Source organism: Muntiacus reevesi, chromosome 1, assembly GCF_963930625.1.
Source record: "Muntiacus reevesi chromosome 1, mMunRee1.1, whole genome shotgun sequence".
Classification (NCBI taxonomy): domain Eukaryota; kingdom Metazoa; phylum Chordata; class Mammalia; order Artiodactyla; family Cervidae; genus Muntiacus; species Muntiacus reevesi.
Window position 1 is genome coordinate 19,550,397 of NC_089249.1, and position 18,466 is coordinate 19,568,862.

Sequence of the window (18,466 nt, forward strand, 5' to 3'; positions counted from 1 at the left end):
GAAACCGGCAAACAGAAGCCAAATAAACAAAGGGAACCGCTTCAGAACACTGACGCAAGCTTCCCTAACCAGGAAACCTTGACAAGCCAATCGTCCAACCCCACCCACTGGGTGAAACCTCCACAATAAAAAGGAACCACAGACCTCCAGAATACAGAAAGGCCACTCCAGACACAGCAATCTAAACAAGATGAAAAGGCAGAGAAGTACCCAACAGGTAAAGGAACATGAAAAATGCCCACCAAGTCAAACAAAAGAGGAGGAGATAGGGAATTTACCTGAAAAAGAATTTAGAATAATGATAATAAAAAGGATCGAAAATCTTGAAAACAAAATGGAGTTACAGATAAATAGCCTGGAGACAAAGATTGAGAAGATGCAAGAAATGCTTAATAAAGACCTAGAAGAAATAAAAAAGAGTCAATTAAAAATGAATAATGCAATAAATGAGATCAAAAACACTCTGGAGGGAACCAAGAGTAGAATAACGGAGACAGAAAATAGGATAAGTGAGGTAGAAGATAAAATGGTGGAAATGAAGCAGAGAGGAAAAAAGAAAAAAAGAATCAAAAGAAATGAGGACAACCTCAGGGACCGCTGGGCCAATGTGAAATGCCCCAACATTCGAATCATAGGAGTCCCAGAAGAAGAAGACAAAAAGAAAGGCCATGAGAAAATACTCGAGGAGATAATAGCTGAAAACGTCCCTAAAATGGGGAAGGAAATAGCCAGCCAAGTCCAAGAAACCCAGAGAGTCCCAAACAGGATAAACCCAAGGCAAAACACCCCAAGACACATATTAATCAAATTAACAAAGATCAAACACAAAGAACAAATATTAAAAGCAGCAAGGGAGAAACAACAAATAACACACAAAGGGATTCCCATAAGGATAACAGCTGATCTATCAATAGAAATCCTTCAGGCCAGAAGGGAATGGCAGGACATACTTAAAGTAATGAAAGAGAATAACCTACAACCCAGATTACTGTACCCAGCAAGGATCTCATTCAGATATGAAGGAGAATTCAAAAGCTTTACAGACAAGCAAAAGCTGAGAGAATTCAGCACCACCGAACCAGCTCTTCAACAAATGCTAAAGGATCTTCTCTGGACAGGAAACACAGAAAGGTTGTATAAACGTGAACCCAAAACAACAAAGTAAGTGGCAACGGGACCATATCTATCAATAATTACCTTAAATGTAAATGGGTTGAATGCCCCAACCAAAAGACAAAGACTGGCTGAATGGATACAAAAACAAGACCCCTATATATGCTGTCTACAAGAGACCCACCTCAAAACAAGGGACACATACAGACTAAAAGTGAAGGGCTGGAAAAAAATATTTCACGCAAACGGAGACCAAAAGAAAGCAGGAGTCGCAATACTCATATCAGATAAAATAGACTTTCAAATAAAGGCTGTGAAAAGAGACAAAGAAGGATACTACATAATGATCAAAGGATCAATCCAAGAAGAAGATATAACAATTATAAATATACATGCAGCCAACATAGGAGCACCACAATATGTAAGGCAAATACTAACAAGAATGAAATGGGAAATTAACAATAACACAATAATAGTGGGAGACTTTAATACCCCACTCACACCTATGGATAGATCAACTAACTAAACAGAAAATTAACAAGAAAACACAAACTTTAAATGACACAATGGACCAGCTAGACCTAATTGATATCTATAGGACATTTCACCCCAAAACAATCAACTACACCTTTTTCTCAAGTGCACACGGAACCTTCTCCAGATAGACAACATCCTGGGCCACAAATCTGGTCTTGGTAAATTCAAAAAATTGAAATCATTCCAGTCATCTTTTCTGACCACAGTGCAGTAAGATTATATCTCAATTACAGGGAAAAAACTGTTAAAAATTCAAACATATGGAGGTTAAATAACACGCTTCTGAATAACCAACAAATCATAGAAGAAATTAAAAAAGAAATCAAAATATGCATAGAAATGAATGAAAATGAAAACACAACAACCCAAAAGCTATGGGACACTGTAAAAGCATGTTTATAGCATTTACAGGCTTACCTCAAGAAACAAGAAAAAAGTCAAATAAATAACCTAACTCTACACCTAAAGCAACTAGAGAAGGAAGAAATGAAGAACCCCAGGGTTAGCAGAAGGAAAGAAATCTTAAAAATTAGGGCAGAAATAAATGCAAAAGAAACTAAAGAGACATTAGCAAAAATCAATAAAGCTAAAAGTTGGTTTTTTGAAAAAATAAAACAAAATTGACAAACCATTAGCAAAACTCATTAAGAAACAAAGGGAGAAGAACCAAATTAACAAAATAAGAAATGAAAATGGAGAGATCACAACAGACAACACTGAAATACAAAGGATCGTTAAGAGACTACTACTAGCAGCTCTACGCCAATAAAATGGACAACTTGGAAGAAATGGACAAATTCTTAGAAAAGTATAACTTTCCAAAACTGAACCAGGAAGAAATAGAAGATCTTAACAGACCCATCACAAGCAAGGAAACCGAAACTGTAATCAGAAATCTTCCAGCAAACAAAAGCCCAGGACCAGATGGCTTCACAGCTGAATTCTACCAAAAATTTAGAGAAGAGCTAACACCTATCTTACTCAAACTCTTCCAGAAAATTGCAGAAGGTAAACTTCCAAACTCATTCTATGAGGCCACCATCACCCTAATTCGAAAACCAGACAAAGATGCCACAAAAAAAGAAAACTACAGGCCAATATCACTGATGAACATAGATGCAAACTCCTTAACAAAATTCTAGCAAACAGAATCCAACAACATATTAAAAAAAATCATACACCATGACCAAGTGGGCTTTATCCCAGGAATGCAAGGATTCTTTAATATCTGCAAATCAATCAATGTAATACACCACATTAACAAATTGAAAGATAAAAACCATATGATTATCTCAATAGATGCAGAGAAAGTCTTTCACAAAATTCAACATCCATTTATGATTAAAACTCTCCAGAAAGCAGGAATAGAAGAAACATACCTCAACATAATAAAAGCTATATATGACAAACGCACAGCAAGCATTACCCTCAATGGTGAAAAATTGAAAGCATTTCCCCTAAAATCAGGAACAAGACAAGGGTGCCCACTCTCACCACTACTATTCAACATAGTGTTGGAAGTTTTGGCCACAGCAATCAGAGCAGAAAAAGAAGTGAAAGGAATCCAGATAGGAAAAGAAGAAGTGAGACTCGCGCTGTTTGCAGATGACATGATCCTCTACATAGAAAACCCTAAAGACTCTACCAGAAAATTACTAGAGCTGATCAACAAATATAGTAAAGTTGCAGGATATAAAATTAACACACAGAAATCCCTTGCATTCCTATACACTAACAATGAGAAAACAGAAAGAGAAATTAAGGAAACAATACCATTCACCATTGCAACAAAAAGAATAAAATACTTAGGAGTATATCTACCTAAAGAAACAAAAGACCTATACATAGAAAACTATAAAACACTGATGAAAGAAATCAAAGAGGACACAAACAAATGGAGAAATATACCATGTTCATGGATTGGAAGTATCAATATTGTCAAAATGGCTATACTACCCAAAGCAATCTATAGATTCAATGCAATCCCTATTAAGTTACCAATGGTATTTTTCACAGAACTAGAACAAATAATTTCACAATATGTATGGAAATACAAAAAACCTCGAATAGCCAAAGTAATCTTTAGAAAGAAGAATGGAACTGGAGGAATCAAGCTGCCTGACTTCAGACTATACTACAAAGCCACAGTCATCAAGACAGTATGGTACTGGCACAAAGACAGAAATATAGATCAATGGAACAGAACAGAAAGCACAGAGATAAATCCACAAACCTATGGACACCTTATCTTTGACAAAGGAGGCAAGGATATACAATGGAAAAAAGATAACCTCTTTAACAAGTGGTGCTGGGAAAACTGGTCAACCACTTGTAGAAGAATGAAACTAGAACACTCTCTAACACCATACACAAAAATAAACTCAAAATGGATTAAAGATCTAAATGTAAGTCCAGAAACTCTAAAACTCCTAGAGGAGAACATAGGCAAAACACTCTCCGACATAAATCACAGCAGGATCCTCTATGACCTACCTCCCAGAATATTGGAAATAAAAGCAAAAATAAACAAATGGGACCTAATGAAACTTAAAAGCTTTTGCACAACAAAGGAAACTATAAGCAAGGTGAAAAGACAGTCCTCAGATTGGGAGAAAATAATAGCAAATGACGCAACAAAGGATTAATCTCAAAAATATACAAGCAACTCCTGCAGCTCAATTCCAGAAAAATAAATGACCCAATCAAAAAATGGGCCAAAGAACTAAACAGACATTTCTCCAAAGAAGACATACAGATGGCTAACAAACACATGAAAAGATGCTCAACATCACTCATTACCAGAGAAATGCAAATCAAAACCACAATGAGGTACCATTACACGCCAGTCAGGATGGCTGCTATCCAAAAGTCTACAAGCAATAAATGCTGGAGAGGGTGTGAAGAAAAGGGAACCCTCTTACACTGTTGGTGGGAATGCAAACTAGTACAGCCACTATGGAGAACAGTGTGGAGATTTCTTAAAAAACTGGAAATAGAACTGCCATATGACCCAGCAATACCACTTCTGGGCATACACACCGAGGAAACCAGATCTGAAAAAGACACGTGCACCCCAATGTTCATCACAGCACTGTTTATAATAGCCAGGACATGGAAGCAACCTAGATGCCCATCAGCAGATGAATGGATAAGGAAGCTGTGGTACATATATACCATGGAATATTACTCAGCCATTAAAAAGAACTCATTTGAATCATTTCTAATGAGATGGATGAAACTGGAGTCCATTATACAGAGTGAAGTCAGAAAGATAAAGAACATTACAGCATACTAACACATACATTTGGAATTTAGAAAGATGGTGATGATAACCCTATATGCAAAGCAGAAAAAGAGACACAGATGTACAGAACAGACTTTTGAACTCTGTGGGAGAAGGCGAGGGTGGGATGTTTCAAGAGAACAGCATCAAAACATGCACATTATCTATGGTGAAACAGATCACCAGCCAGGTCTGATGCATGAGACAAGTGCTCGGGCCTGGTGCACTGGGAAGACCCAGAGGGATCGGGTAGAGAGGGAGGTGGGAGGGGGAATCGTGATGGGGAATACATGTAAATCCATGGCTGATTCGTGTCAATGTATGACGGGACCCACTACAATATTGTGGGGTGATTGGCCTCCAACTAATAAAAATAAATGAAAAAAAAATTAAAAAAAAAAAAGAAAACAACCTAACGTTGGGAAAGACTGAAGGCAGGAGGAGAAGGGGACAACAGAGGACAAGATGGTTGGATGACATCACCAACTCAACAGACATGAGTTTGAGCAAACTCCAGGAGATGGTGAAGGACAGGAAAGCCTGGTGTGCTGCAGTCCATGGGGTCGCAAAGAATTGGACACGACTGAGCAACTAAACAACAAAGGTAATGAAAACCAGTAGTTTTGCTGTCAGAAGGGGCAGACTCAGCTTGGGGTACTGGGGTGGGTGCAGTAGAAAGCCACAGCTTTGTCAGCTAAAAGTGTCAAACTTGGTAGGAACCTAACTGGTTCTTCTAGCTTGAGGCTGTGGTCTGACTGGTGTGAGTGGCAGATCAGCTAGAAATACGAAGGGAAGATCCTGGAAATGAGAGAATTGTAGAATAACTAATTATGTTCTCCTGACTTTCCTGACTGACTGTGAAAATACTGGGCTGTGGAGGGGGAGACAAAAGAGGGTCCAACAAAAAGAATAAGCAAAGGCATACTTGAGAACTGGCTGGACTCTAAATGTACTTCCCAAATCACAAACAGATCAATAGAAAGTAGAAGCTTTCCACACTCCAGGTGCTCAAGCACAACTTATGCCCAAATCATTGTCTATGAAGAGAGAGGAGTGACTCCCAGCCAGGATAAAAAGTAAAAAGGAGAATAAAAATCACTAAGCAGACACATCAATGACCATGCAGGAGTCACACTTCACAGTTTAATCCAGGTAAAGTACTAAAAACACACACAAAAACACTCATCTCTATGCTTCTCAAAAACAAACCCAAGAAACTTCAGTGTTAAAATATATTACTAAAACATCCAATTTACTAAAAAGTTACAAGACATGCAAAGAAATAGGAAAAGTGTGGCCCTGACTCAAGCAAACAAGCAGTAACTAGAAATAGGCTCTTAGCAGGCCTAGATGTTGGAGTTAGCAGATGACTTCAAAGTAACAATCACAAATGTATTCAAAGAATTAAAGGAAACATGATAAGAATGAAAGGAAATATTCCCTAGTCAAGTAGGGAATCTCGACAGAACTATAGAAATCCTAAATGAAAATTCTAGAGTTGAAAAGTACATTAACTAAAATGAAAACTCACCAGATGAGCTCAATAACTGATTTGATCTGGTGGAATAAAGAATAAGTAAACTGAAACAGAGCAATGGAAATTATCCAATCAAAAGAAAAGAGAGAAAAAACACTTTAGAAAAATGAACAGAACTTTTGATCCAGCTTAAAAACAAACAGAATCTGAACCTGTAGAGAACAAACAGGCGTCCCCTGCCACTTTTGTGGCAAAAGTCCCAGAAGAAGAGAAGGAAAGAACAAACATTTGAAAAAATAATGTTTAAAAATTTCCCAATTTTGATGGAAAACAATCTGCAGACCCCCAAATTTCAATAAACTGCAAGTATGATAAAAACAAAAGTATCTATCCTAGATATATCAGTGTCAAACTGCTCAAAGCCAAAGAAAAACCAAAAATCTTGAAGACCGCAAGAGAAAAACAGCTCAACACATACAGGGGCAGCGTTAACACTGACTTCTCACTGAGGTCACAGGGCTGAGGAGACGGGGAAACTGTCAGCCAAGGATTCTATAGCTAGCAAAACTATCCCTGAAAAATGAAGACAAGAGAAAGACATTCCTAGATACACAAAAGCATTAACACTGACTTCTCACTGAGGTCACAGGGCTGAGGAGACGTGGAAACTGTCAGCCAAGGATTCTATAGCTAGCAAAACTATCCCTCAAAAATGAAGACAAGAGAAAGACATTCCTAGATACGCAAAAGCAGAAAATCTGTTTCAAGCAGACCTAGCCTCCAGAAAATCCTACATGGTGTACTATCAGCTAAAAGGAAATGACATTAGAAAATAACTCAAATCCATAGGAAGAGACGAAGATCAATGGAAATGGTAAATTTCTTTAAAAATAAAAGATTTTTTAAAGCAATAACTGTACTCCTATATTGTTTCATTTCATGTGACAATAACCCTGCACAAAGAATGGTAAGGGACAGAACTCTACTGGACCAAATTGCTATATTTTATCAGCAGCATAACACACACACACACACACACAGAGCCATCAGTAGACTGTAATAACTCCTAGACCTGTAATTCTTGATCAAGAACTAAGAAAATACAAAAATAACAACAAAAAAAATTTTAAGAATTGCAAAGGGATTCAAAAGATACAGAAAGAATCATTTACTATAAATCAGTAAAGAAGGAACAATAAAGTAAAAGAGACATACAAGAACAAATAGTAAAATGGCAGACATAGATCCACCTATATTAACAATTATATTAAAAGTAAATAGACTAAATACTCTGATAAAAAGGCAGTAATTTTCATACTGGAGAAAGAAGTAAGATCCAGATGTTTGTTTGTTTTTTCCCCAAGAGATATACCTTAGATTCAGAGTTTGAAACTAAATGAAGGAAAAAGATGTCATGCAAATAGTAATTAAGAGATAGTTGCAGTGGTCACATTAATATCAGACAAAACAAACTTAAGACAGGAAATACTAATAGAAACAAAAAGGGACATTTCATATTGATAAAAGGCCTAATTGGTTAGGAACATTCTGTAGGACAGACCATCTTATCTACTAAGCCACAAAACAAGTCTCATTAAGTTTAAAAAGACTGAAATCATACAAAGTATATTCTCTGAGAACAATGGGATTATAAAGAGAAAGACCTGGGACATCCTTAGACATCTGGGAATTAAACACACTTCTATATAAGCTACGACCAAAGAAGAAATCATAAAGAAAAATTTAAGAATATCTTGAACTGAATAAAAATGCAAACACAATATATCACACTTTATGGGATGTAGCTAAAGGGAAATTTAAGGGGAAAAGTGTAGCTTTAAACACATATTAGAAAGGATAACATTCTAAAATCAATGACTTAAGATTACACGTCAAGAAGCTAGGGAAATAAGACCAAATCAAACCCAAAGCAAGCAGAAGGAAAGAAATAATAAAGTTCAGAATGGAAATCAATGACATACAAAACAGGAAAACAATAGATTTTTAAAAGTCAATGAAATCGAAAGCTGGTTTTCTGGAAAAGCTGCAAAATCAAAAAACCTTAGCTAGATTAACCAAGAAAAAAAGAGAAGACATAATTACCAAAATCAAGAGTGAAAGGGTGGGTATCACTATGAATGCCACAGAAATTAAAATAATCAATGGAATTATTATTAGAATAACTTTATACCAACAAAATAGCTAATTAACAGGTAATAGAAAAATTCTAGAAAAACACTCATTACCAAAACTGATTTAACAAGAAACAGAAAATAGAAAAAACAAAAAAAACTGATAACTAGCAAAGAAATAGACTTAGTAATTAAAATACCTTGATAAAGTCTCTGATTTATTATATTTTATTCTTTCTTTTTCCTTTTCTGGTACTTCTGTTAAATCTGTAAGTTCATCATCATCTGTACGTGATTTGGAAATGCAGTCAATACAGCAGCCTGTGTATTTTAATTCTAGAATGGATGCTATAGAAAGCCTCATTTGTTACCATCATGCCCAGACTTTTCAAATAAATTGTCTATTGCAGTCCATTACCTATGAAGTATAAAATTATGTGCTTCTATATAACTCTGACTGACACTGATAAGATAACATGTCTTCAAGGGAAGAATGGATTTTTCTTGGTGGTCTGATAAAAGAAAATGGGAAGTATTTGCAGGTTAAATCTATCCTTATGCAACAAAAGCTTCCCCTACAAGACTCTTTACAGGGAAGTAAATCTTATCAAGTGGTTTAAAGGTTGAGTAAGGCTCTCCTCCTGATAATCTGAAACAGAAAGGTAAAAAGAAAGCTAAAAACTAGAGCGAGATCTTTCTATGCAAAGTATAGGACATTTTTATCTTAGGAAATATACCACACAATCCCATAAACAAAATGATTTCCCGTATGATGTGATAACATACCTATTGCAATTTATGATGCTTCCTTTACTCGCTTACTAAGTTAGTAATAACAGGTAAAGTCAAAGAGGTAGGCTGGGGCCAGGGATTAGTAGACCAAGTACAAGTTTGGATTTTATTATAAGTATGTTAGAAAACCATTAGAATCAAACAGGAAAATAGCATTATTTGCATTAAGAGAAAAAGGATCTTGGCTGCTAGATAAATTAGGCAATAGTAACAGAATATAAATAGTAACAGAAGATAAATTAGGCAATAGTAACAGAAAAAATGAAAAGGTTTGGATTAGAGTGGTGACAATGATGATGAATACCTCACATGAATTAAATTCTAAGTCTCCTAAAAGTCACTTGAAATAGGTGCTACTGTCTTCATCTTACAGATGAGCAAGTGCCAAGGCAGAGAGAGATTAAATAACTGGCCAGAGGTCATACTACTAATTAGAGATGATATTAGGACTCAGACCTAAAAAATCTGGTGGAAGTGCTGAGCTTTTAATTATGGACACTGTTCAGCTATGGTCTTAAGATGAAGCGAAGAGGCTGAAGTCAGAAAATATTCTACAATCATGGTGACCAAGACTTGCCAATGGATTGGATGCAGAGAAGATGGAAATAGAGAAAAAAATCATTCATAGGTTTCGCTTGAGTAACTAGGTAAATTTAGTAGTATCATTATACAACAGAGAGAGGATAAAGAACAGGAGGGAAAGGAGTCCGAGGACCCAGCTCTGGAGTACTACATTTAAAGCTGAATAGAGAAAGACAGACCAGCAAGAAAGACCAAGAAAGGACTTTCAGCGCCTAAGAGGGAAACAGGGAGCATCACGAAAGCCAACAACTCAAGTGTTTCAAGGAGGACGGAGGAGGCAGTGTGTTGAATACTGCTGACAGATTGTGGACAATGAGGACAGAGAAGCACCGTGAGATTTTGGCAGAATGAAGGTTTCCCATAAAGCTGAAAAGAGCAGCATCCTGCTAAGTTAACTCTCATCATCACACGTACCTTGTTTTGCTGTCTGTCCCATCTCTAGACTGTAAGCTCCTGGGCAATGACCATGAGCTTTATCCTAAATCCTTATCTTCTAATTACAAAGCTTGGAGTAGAATGGAAATTACATTAGTGCTATGCAATGTAATGTAAATGCAAAATTAATTCAAAGGGTTTTTGGGTGTGATGATTAAGAAGATTTCAACAGGACGATGACACGCCTCCTTCTGTTTGGCCACCTCATCACTCACGTACCGTCAGAGATCCGTTCTGCGTGCTGGGTGAGTTGCTGCTCTGCTCCCCGTGGGCTTGCGTGCTTCCGTACAGTGTCAGGTTGTGCTCACTGGTCTGGCCGGCGTAGTCCTGAGTGTGTGGCACTCCATACTCTGTGGGAATTCCATTCTGTGGAGGTGGTGGAAATGGGATGGTAGTAAAAGGCTGAACCATTGCGTCAGGAGTTGTTGTTGGCTCCTGGTTACCCTGGAACAAACAGAGAAAGAGAAGATAAGACTAAAAAAAAAAGTTGTCTAGTTACCAAAGGACCACAGATTTTCCTTTAAACCAAACTTTTTTAAATGCAAGGATATTAGTTACAGAAGATAAGGTACAAGATTTGAAATTCGTTTGAGCCATTACTGTTTTCTTTAGTACACTCTATTCCTTTAGTGATTCTTAGGGGAAAACAAATTAATTTCACTAAATTACAATTCTTTGTAATTTATTTGTAATTTGTTGTAAACTCCTATATTTTGGCCACCTGATGCAAAGAACTGACTCATGTGAAAAGACCCTGACGCTGGGAAAATATTGAAGGCAGAAGGAGAAGGGGACGACAGAGGATGAGATGGTTGGATGGCATCACCAACTTAATGGACATGAGTTTGAGCAAGTTCCGGGAGATGGTGATGGACAGGGAAGCCTCATGTGCTGCAGTCCATGGGGTCGCAAAGAGTTGGACACAACTGAGTGACTGAATTGAAATTACAATTCATAGCAACAGGTAGAATGACAGTATAAATTAAATTCTCAAAACCAGATGATATATACCTCCAGATTTTAAGAACACAGAGTTCAGGAGAAAGCTTACTGTTAACAAAATTAATCTTTGAATTTCAAGGTAGAAATTTATTTAAGTCTTGGCCACTAGGTTAATTAAACTAACAAACAAAAAAAACCTTTCCTTAAATTAGAAACTAGACAAAGAAGTTTCCTAGACAAAAACCTTGAGTTTTTCATAATTACTGCTGGCATTTCAAGGCTAGCAGATACCTCTCCACATGGCGCCCATCCCCAGGTGCCTACCTGGGATCTCACATGGTATCTCATATATCACTACAGCACAGACAGTCACTCAGGAGACCGTTTGAAGCTGTTTTGACTCCACAGCCCGTCTTACTTCTGTTCAGTCTTTAAGTTCAGATACAAACAAGGGGTTAAATCCTGTGTAAGAGATTTTGTAAAATCCTCCCTTCTCAAAGACTTACCACCTTCTGACCTCCCATTTTAGTCCATAAAAGGCAGAGACATTATCTTACTAAAAACAAACACATTTTCAAAGTCTGGGGCCACTATCCTTTTGGAAGTAGCTGGTAGAGATGGTCAAATGCTTCAAAGTGGTAGCACTTTGATAAACCCCTTCCCCCATATTTTAGACATCAAATCATTAGGGATCAAAGAAAAGCTGGGTTTACATCATTTGGATTCCTCCTAGTCATGAACATCACTTCCTTCAAACAATAAAGTAACTATTCCTCTTTCTTCCTCAGTTATGGTTATCCTTCTTTCCTGTCAATTTAAGAAGGGATTCTCTACCTACTGAGAGCTACAGGAAACTGAACTTCCAGCCACACTGTCTACATCATTCCAGGTTTTTAGCATTAATTTGATGGCCATTAAACTCACACTATCACAAACAAAATGAATCCAAAACTGGAGAAAGATTTCACCTTACTTTTTAAAGGAGGGTTCAACTATCCTTTAAAATCTGCCTAAAATAGAACAAATTTACAAAGGCTATTATAAATAGAGAAATATATGATCATAGATTGGGGAGCTGGATATTCGTAAAATGACAATGCACCCCCAAATTCCACAAACCCAATCAAAATCTCAGCAGGTGTTTTTGCATAAATCGAAAAGTTGTTATTAAAATTTATATGGAAGTGCAAAGTATCTAGAGTAGTCAAAACATTTTGAAAAAACACAGACTGGAAGACTTTCACTACCTGAGTTCAAGACTTACAAAGTGATGATAACCATAATAGTGTGGTACTGGTTTAAAGACATACAATAGATAAATGAGATAGAAAAGAATCCAGAGACCGAAATAAACATTTACAGTGAATATTAAGGCATCAGTCAATTCATCAGGGGAACGGAAAGAATTTTTAATAAATGAAAAACTGAATACCCAATAAAAAAAAATAAACCTCAACTCTCATCCTATATTTGTAAAAGTTAACTTGAAAGAGACAACAGACCTAAGTGTAAGAGCTAAAACTATAAAACTTTTAGAAAAGGCAGGAAAATCTTCACAGCTCTGTGATAAACAAGAAATTTTGGGGACACAAAAAATTAAGAACTATTAATGAAAAAAAGACAGACTAGATTTCACCGAAATTAAAAAACAATTGTTCTCCGAAAGGCAACTTAATAAAGAGACAAGGCAGAGACTGCGAGACAACATTCACAATACACATATCTGGTAAAGGACACTAGAATCTATAAAGAAATGTTACAGATCACAATGAAAAGAGCAAGGCATGTTTAAAGAAAGTTAACGACTTTTTAACAACCACGTCCCACATAAAGATATACCAATGGCCAGAAAATACTTGAAAAACTATTTTAAAATACACAAATGGCTCTTTTAAAACTAGCAATAATCATTTATTCAAAAGAGTACCCAAATTTAAATTATAATATAAAACATACAATATATAAGATCTGAATAAATAGAAAGGTATATTTTATTTCTGAGTAATAATAAACATAAAAGGTTAATCGTTCCCCAAATAAAATATAAACCTAGTATAATTTCCAAATAGAAGCAAATCAAATGGTGCCTAAAGAAGGAAACAGGACCAAATACTTTTTTAACTTGCATATGAAAAACTTACTAATAAAGTCTGCAAAAGGAAAAACTATGAAAGAGGAGATGCTCTATCATATATTAAAACTTGCCATAAAACTACTATGATTCAACAGTAGGAATATACAAAATGATTAAAGGAACATTGATAATCCTGATTCAAGTTTATATGGAAATTCAATAGAAGATAAAAGTGGCATTTCAATTCAGTGGAGGGGATGGTTATTTATCATATGCTATTTGTTTTGAAGAGGATTCCCTGGTGGCTCAGAAGGTATTTGTATTGAATAGAAGTTGGCTACCCACCAAAAAGAAAATACTCATGCTCCATGCAAAAAAAAAAAAAAAGGAATAAAATATAATTAAAACTATGAAAATATAAGAAATATTGGGAGTGTTACTGGGGTGAGGAGATTCTTAAGTAAGACAGGGAACCTAAAAACCAGAAAGGTTAAAAAAAAAAGATAGATTTGGCTATGGGAAGACAAGAAGAAAAGAAGAGAGAGGGGAGGGGGAGGAGGGAAAAAGAGAGGGGAGAAATGGATTTTAAAGTCAAGAAGAAACAACTGGGGAAAATATCTGCAAAGTAAGAGAGACACACACCGGTAACCATCACTAAGTGCAGGTTATTTAAACTGATGAGAGACATACACACATCAACAGAAAAAGAGGCAAAGAATACAACAATTCACAGAAGATGAAATACAAATGGCTGTATGATTAAAATGCTTAATCTCACGAACTAAAACACATATTAACGGCAAAATAAGTCCAATTTTTTCACCATCAAATCATAAAAAAATAAAAAACTGTTTTATTGACACAATTATAATTGACATATACAGTTGGCCTTCTCTATCTGTGGGCTCTGTAGCGTGTATTCAAATAACCACTGATTTAAAAATACTAGGGAAAAAAAAAAACCCCAGAAAAGTAAAGCTTTACTTTGCTATAGTCCAGCAACTATCTACATTGAATTTATAACTATTTACATGACATTTACATATAAGCAATCTAGCCATGATTGAAAACATATGGGAGGATGTACACAGGTTATATGCAGTTACTAGTTATGTCATTTTACACAAGGGACTTGAGCATCTGCGGATTTTGGTATCTGCAGGGGGTCCTGGAATCAATCACCTGTGGATACCGAGGGACAATTCTACAATAAACCCCACTGATTTATTCATAGTGTGTGCTTTGGTAAGTTTTGAGATGTATATGTACACTCATGAAACCATCACCACAATCAAAACAGTGAATATATCTGTCCAGCCCCCTCCCCCGCCAAATTTCCTCATGTTCCTAATAAGTTTATATTACTTTTGTAATAAAGCCTACAAAGTATTTTTTAATATAAAAAGAGAATGGTGACTAGTGAAATCAGTAAAGGGAAGCCAATACACTGAAGCACTGAATTACTAGGCTGTTCTTAAAAAAATGACATTGACATTACCTACAGAAGTTATACAGCATCAAAATTCACCTGTCTCTAGGGTCTAAGAATCACATCTACAAAGTAATAAGAACTGCTTCACATAAAAATCCTTCCCTTTATTTAGTTCTTAAAAATTATGCTAGTTTTTACCTGTAATTTTTCAGGAAAGAAAATCCCTGTTGTTTATCACTATATATTCTTTTCATGATCTCAAGGTCAGGGTATTGTAAATGATTTCTCTTTAGCTATTCTGGGTGTCCTAAGAAGGAAATAAAATAATTCTGTCCGTTCTCTTTCAAATTATTCAGTGCTATCTAACTATCTACCTACCTACCAACCTACATGAAGCATACTACTTCAGAAGTCCTCATGGGATTTACCAGCCTGTAGACAGATAAGAAAAAATTCTATTTCACATGGGTTGGTGAATAAAAGGGAATAAGGGCACCAACGGTATTCACAGACCTACACTTCAACTCCAGGCATAAACAGAGACACAGGACAGGTCTACTAAATAACCCGTAAAGGCTAAGGACACTGTTGTGCAGTTTATGAACACAGCAAGGGGGACTTACAATACCCCACTGGGCTGCTCTCAGACTCTCCTCTTTCAGGGCAGCCTCCATCCTCCACTTCAGCTCTGCCGGGAAGGATGCTCTGGCACACAAAACACAATGTTAACTCTCCCCCAGAGGCAGCCTTGACAAAGCCCGCTCAGTCAACTGAACAAACCTGTCAATTAGCAGCGGGAGATGGGGGAAGAAGGGTCAAAACTTCTAAGATTTGCTTGCGGCCTTTGTACCATGTGCTTCAAAGTAATGCAAGACAGGTAGAGGTTGAACTGTTTCTCTCTCAAAAGGGAAATGTAAACCCTTATCAGGAGATCAAGAAGAAACTCTTGATAGTTTATTTTGTTACATACAGGAATTGTTTTAATGTTGTTAAAAAACACTATGTTTATACACTACAGGTAAGAAACTGGAATAGGAGTGATTTTGCATTTTAGCTCATACACTCTGCAGTATCTAAAAATTTCCCCAGGTAAACATTATTATAATTTAGAAATGTTATATGGTTTTCAGACTTCCATTAAATTTCCAGGCTATATCCCAAAGTTTTAAGTTCAGAAGAGAAGCACTGTAGCCTGCAGACAAACTGTGAGATAATAGTCAACATGATTATTTCTGGGAAAGAATTTACCTCTTAAGTTTATATGAAAATGTTTTAATATCACAGACTAAACAGTTTAAGTATATCTCATCTGACAAAATGAATTAACTTTTTCTTGTAGCCCTCAAAACTAGACATAACTTCTTTTTCTTAATTTAACAGTCTATAAACTTTCTCATCCACAAGATTAAAAAATTGACAATAAGGAGTACAATGCAAGTAAAATTTCTACCTTGCCTAACAAGACTCTAATAAAGATTCATCTATAACTCCTTTCTTCCCTAGAATATAAACTAAGATTTTACGTGAAAGAGGAGAGGAAAAATAAAGGACAGTTACCTTTCAGTTCTTATCAGTGTATCTCATTAAAATGAAAGAGAGTTACTTTGTATTCTGCCTCTCATAGTGCCACAGGTATTCCAGCATTTGTTGACTTGTACACCTCCCTCACATCTCTGCTCAAATGTCAACTCTCCTGAGCATTCCTTTTAGAACTTCAACCCCTATTTCCCCCTAACCCTTCATAACAACACTGTTTCCAATAAAGCAGAATTATGTCCCCATTTGTGAAAAGCTATGAGGATAGGAAGAGCAGGATGCATCCAATCCTCCCACTATCCACATGAATTCACTACAGTGGCTGGCAGGATGTTATAAACAAAAAAAATTCTTTGGTTTCCAGAAGCAACATAATTTACAACTATACTAAAAAGTCAGATTTTCCAAATTTCAGAAAAACCTGCCTACATTTCTAATTCTCTGGTTTAAAAAGCAAGACATAAATGAGTGAGAAGAGTTTTTCTAAAGTTATTTTCAAATGACTGGGGAAAAGAAAAACCCTGAAGAGAGGTACATGAAACAGACAAATCTGGTTTATATTTGATATTTTGACAAACTGATTCAAGACTGTCATCTCATCATCATTATATTACCTACACAAAAGTTTAAGGACAAAAATTAAATATTAAGAAGATAAGAATAGTATTTATTTCACATAGAATGCAGACCACTGTGACTCAGTGATTTTAGGATGTCATCTCTGAGTAACGTTCAAGGTGATAACCACAAAGGAATGTGTAAGTTATGAAGACTGATAATAATTTTTGAAAATGTACTATTCGCCAATGCAAACAAATTTGTTTATTCCACTACTTACACATTACCTAAAATTTTATCAAATTCATCTGAGACCCAACAAATTTTGCATTTCACAAAGAGGAATGCTGGAGTGTATGGTCAGAACATAATTTGAACCTCAGTTCTGTCACTTACTACAGCTGTAAACAATTATATATGCTATAACCTATTTTCTCTGTGCCCCATTTTCTTAATCTATAAAACAGTAATGTTAATGTCATTATACTGTTGTGAAGAACTGGTAACATAAAATGTGAAGTGATTAAAACTCTAGACTCTCAATAAAAGTTGTCTTCAACAAAGACAAGCACCAGGTAGACCAGTGGGGCCGAACTCCCACAACTCGGAAAAGTATTAAAATCCTACTGGGTGCCACTGTAATGGATGGCACGTGAAATAAAAAAACAAACCTCATTACCATGTATTTGTGGGAACAATATTTAAGAAAACAAACTACAAGGATTTCCCCGGTGGTCAGTGGTTAAGACTCTGTGCTTCCAGTGTAGGGGGCATAGATTTAGTCTCTGGTTGGGGAACTAAGATTTCAGACGCCTCACAGCTCAGCCAAAATAAAAAGAGAAAGAAAACAAACTACGTGAAAGTCACTCAGTCGTGTCTGACTCTTTGCGACCCCATGGATTACACAGCCCATGGAATTCTCCAGGCCAGAATACTGGAGTGGGTAGCCTTTCTCTTCTCCAGGGGATCTTCGACCCCAGGGATCAAACCAAGGTCTCCCACATTGAAGGCAGTTTCCTTACCCACTGAGCCACCAGGGAAGCCCAAAACAAACTACAGATAAACAAAATTTATTACAGTGACAGAGAAACCAACTTGCAAAGAAGAAAAATCCACTGAAGAAGTTTTTAGAATGATCAACCAGTTGAAACGGAAATGAGGAGAGAGATTTGAAATCCAATTTCAATTTCAATTCCAAAGTGAAAGTGAAAGTGAAGTCGCTCAGACCTGTCCTACTCTTCGCGACCCCATGGACCGCACCCTACCAGGCTCCTCCGTCCATGGGATTTTCCAGGCAAGAGTACTGGAGTGGGGTGCCACTGCCTTCTCCAATTCCAAGATATGTACTAAATAACTACTGTGGGTCCACAGCTGTTTTAGGCATTGAAGACAACAATTAAAAATTAAAAATTTTTAATTAAAAAAAATTTTAATTTAATTAAAAAAAAACAACAAAAATTAAAAATTTGCCTCTAAGGAGTTTATAAACACATAAAGGAGGTTACCATGAAAGTATGCAAATTTCAATACAATTCAGAGCAATATATGTGTGTACAAGTGACACCCAAGATTC

General features: G+C 36.3%; 1 protein-coding gene across 12 annotated transcripts in view; it reads right to left on the reverse strand.

The window, feature by feature from the left end:
* RBFOX2 (RNA binding fox-1 homolog 2) overlaps nt 1-18,466 on the reverse strand; it is a 287,281-nt gene that overhangs the window by 63,115 nt on the left and 205,700 nt on the right. For all 12 annotated transcript variants that reach the window (XR_010663646.1, XM_065938753.1, XM_065938762.1 and 9 more), the window contains one exon: nt 10,571-10,795. Coding sequence is in view for 11 of the 12 variants with exons in the window: in XM_065938753.1 (XP_065794825.1) it covers nt 10,571-10,795 (225 nt within the window). In the remaining variant the exon portion in view is untranslated. The remainder of the gene's footprint in view (nt 1-10,570; nt 10,796-18,466) is intronic.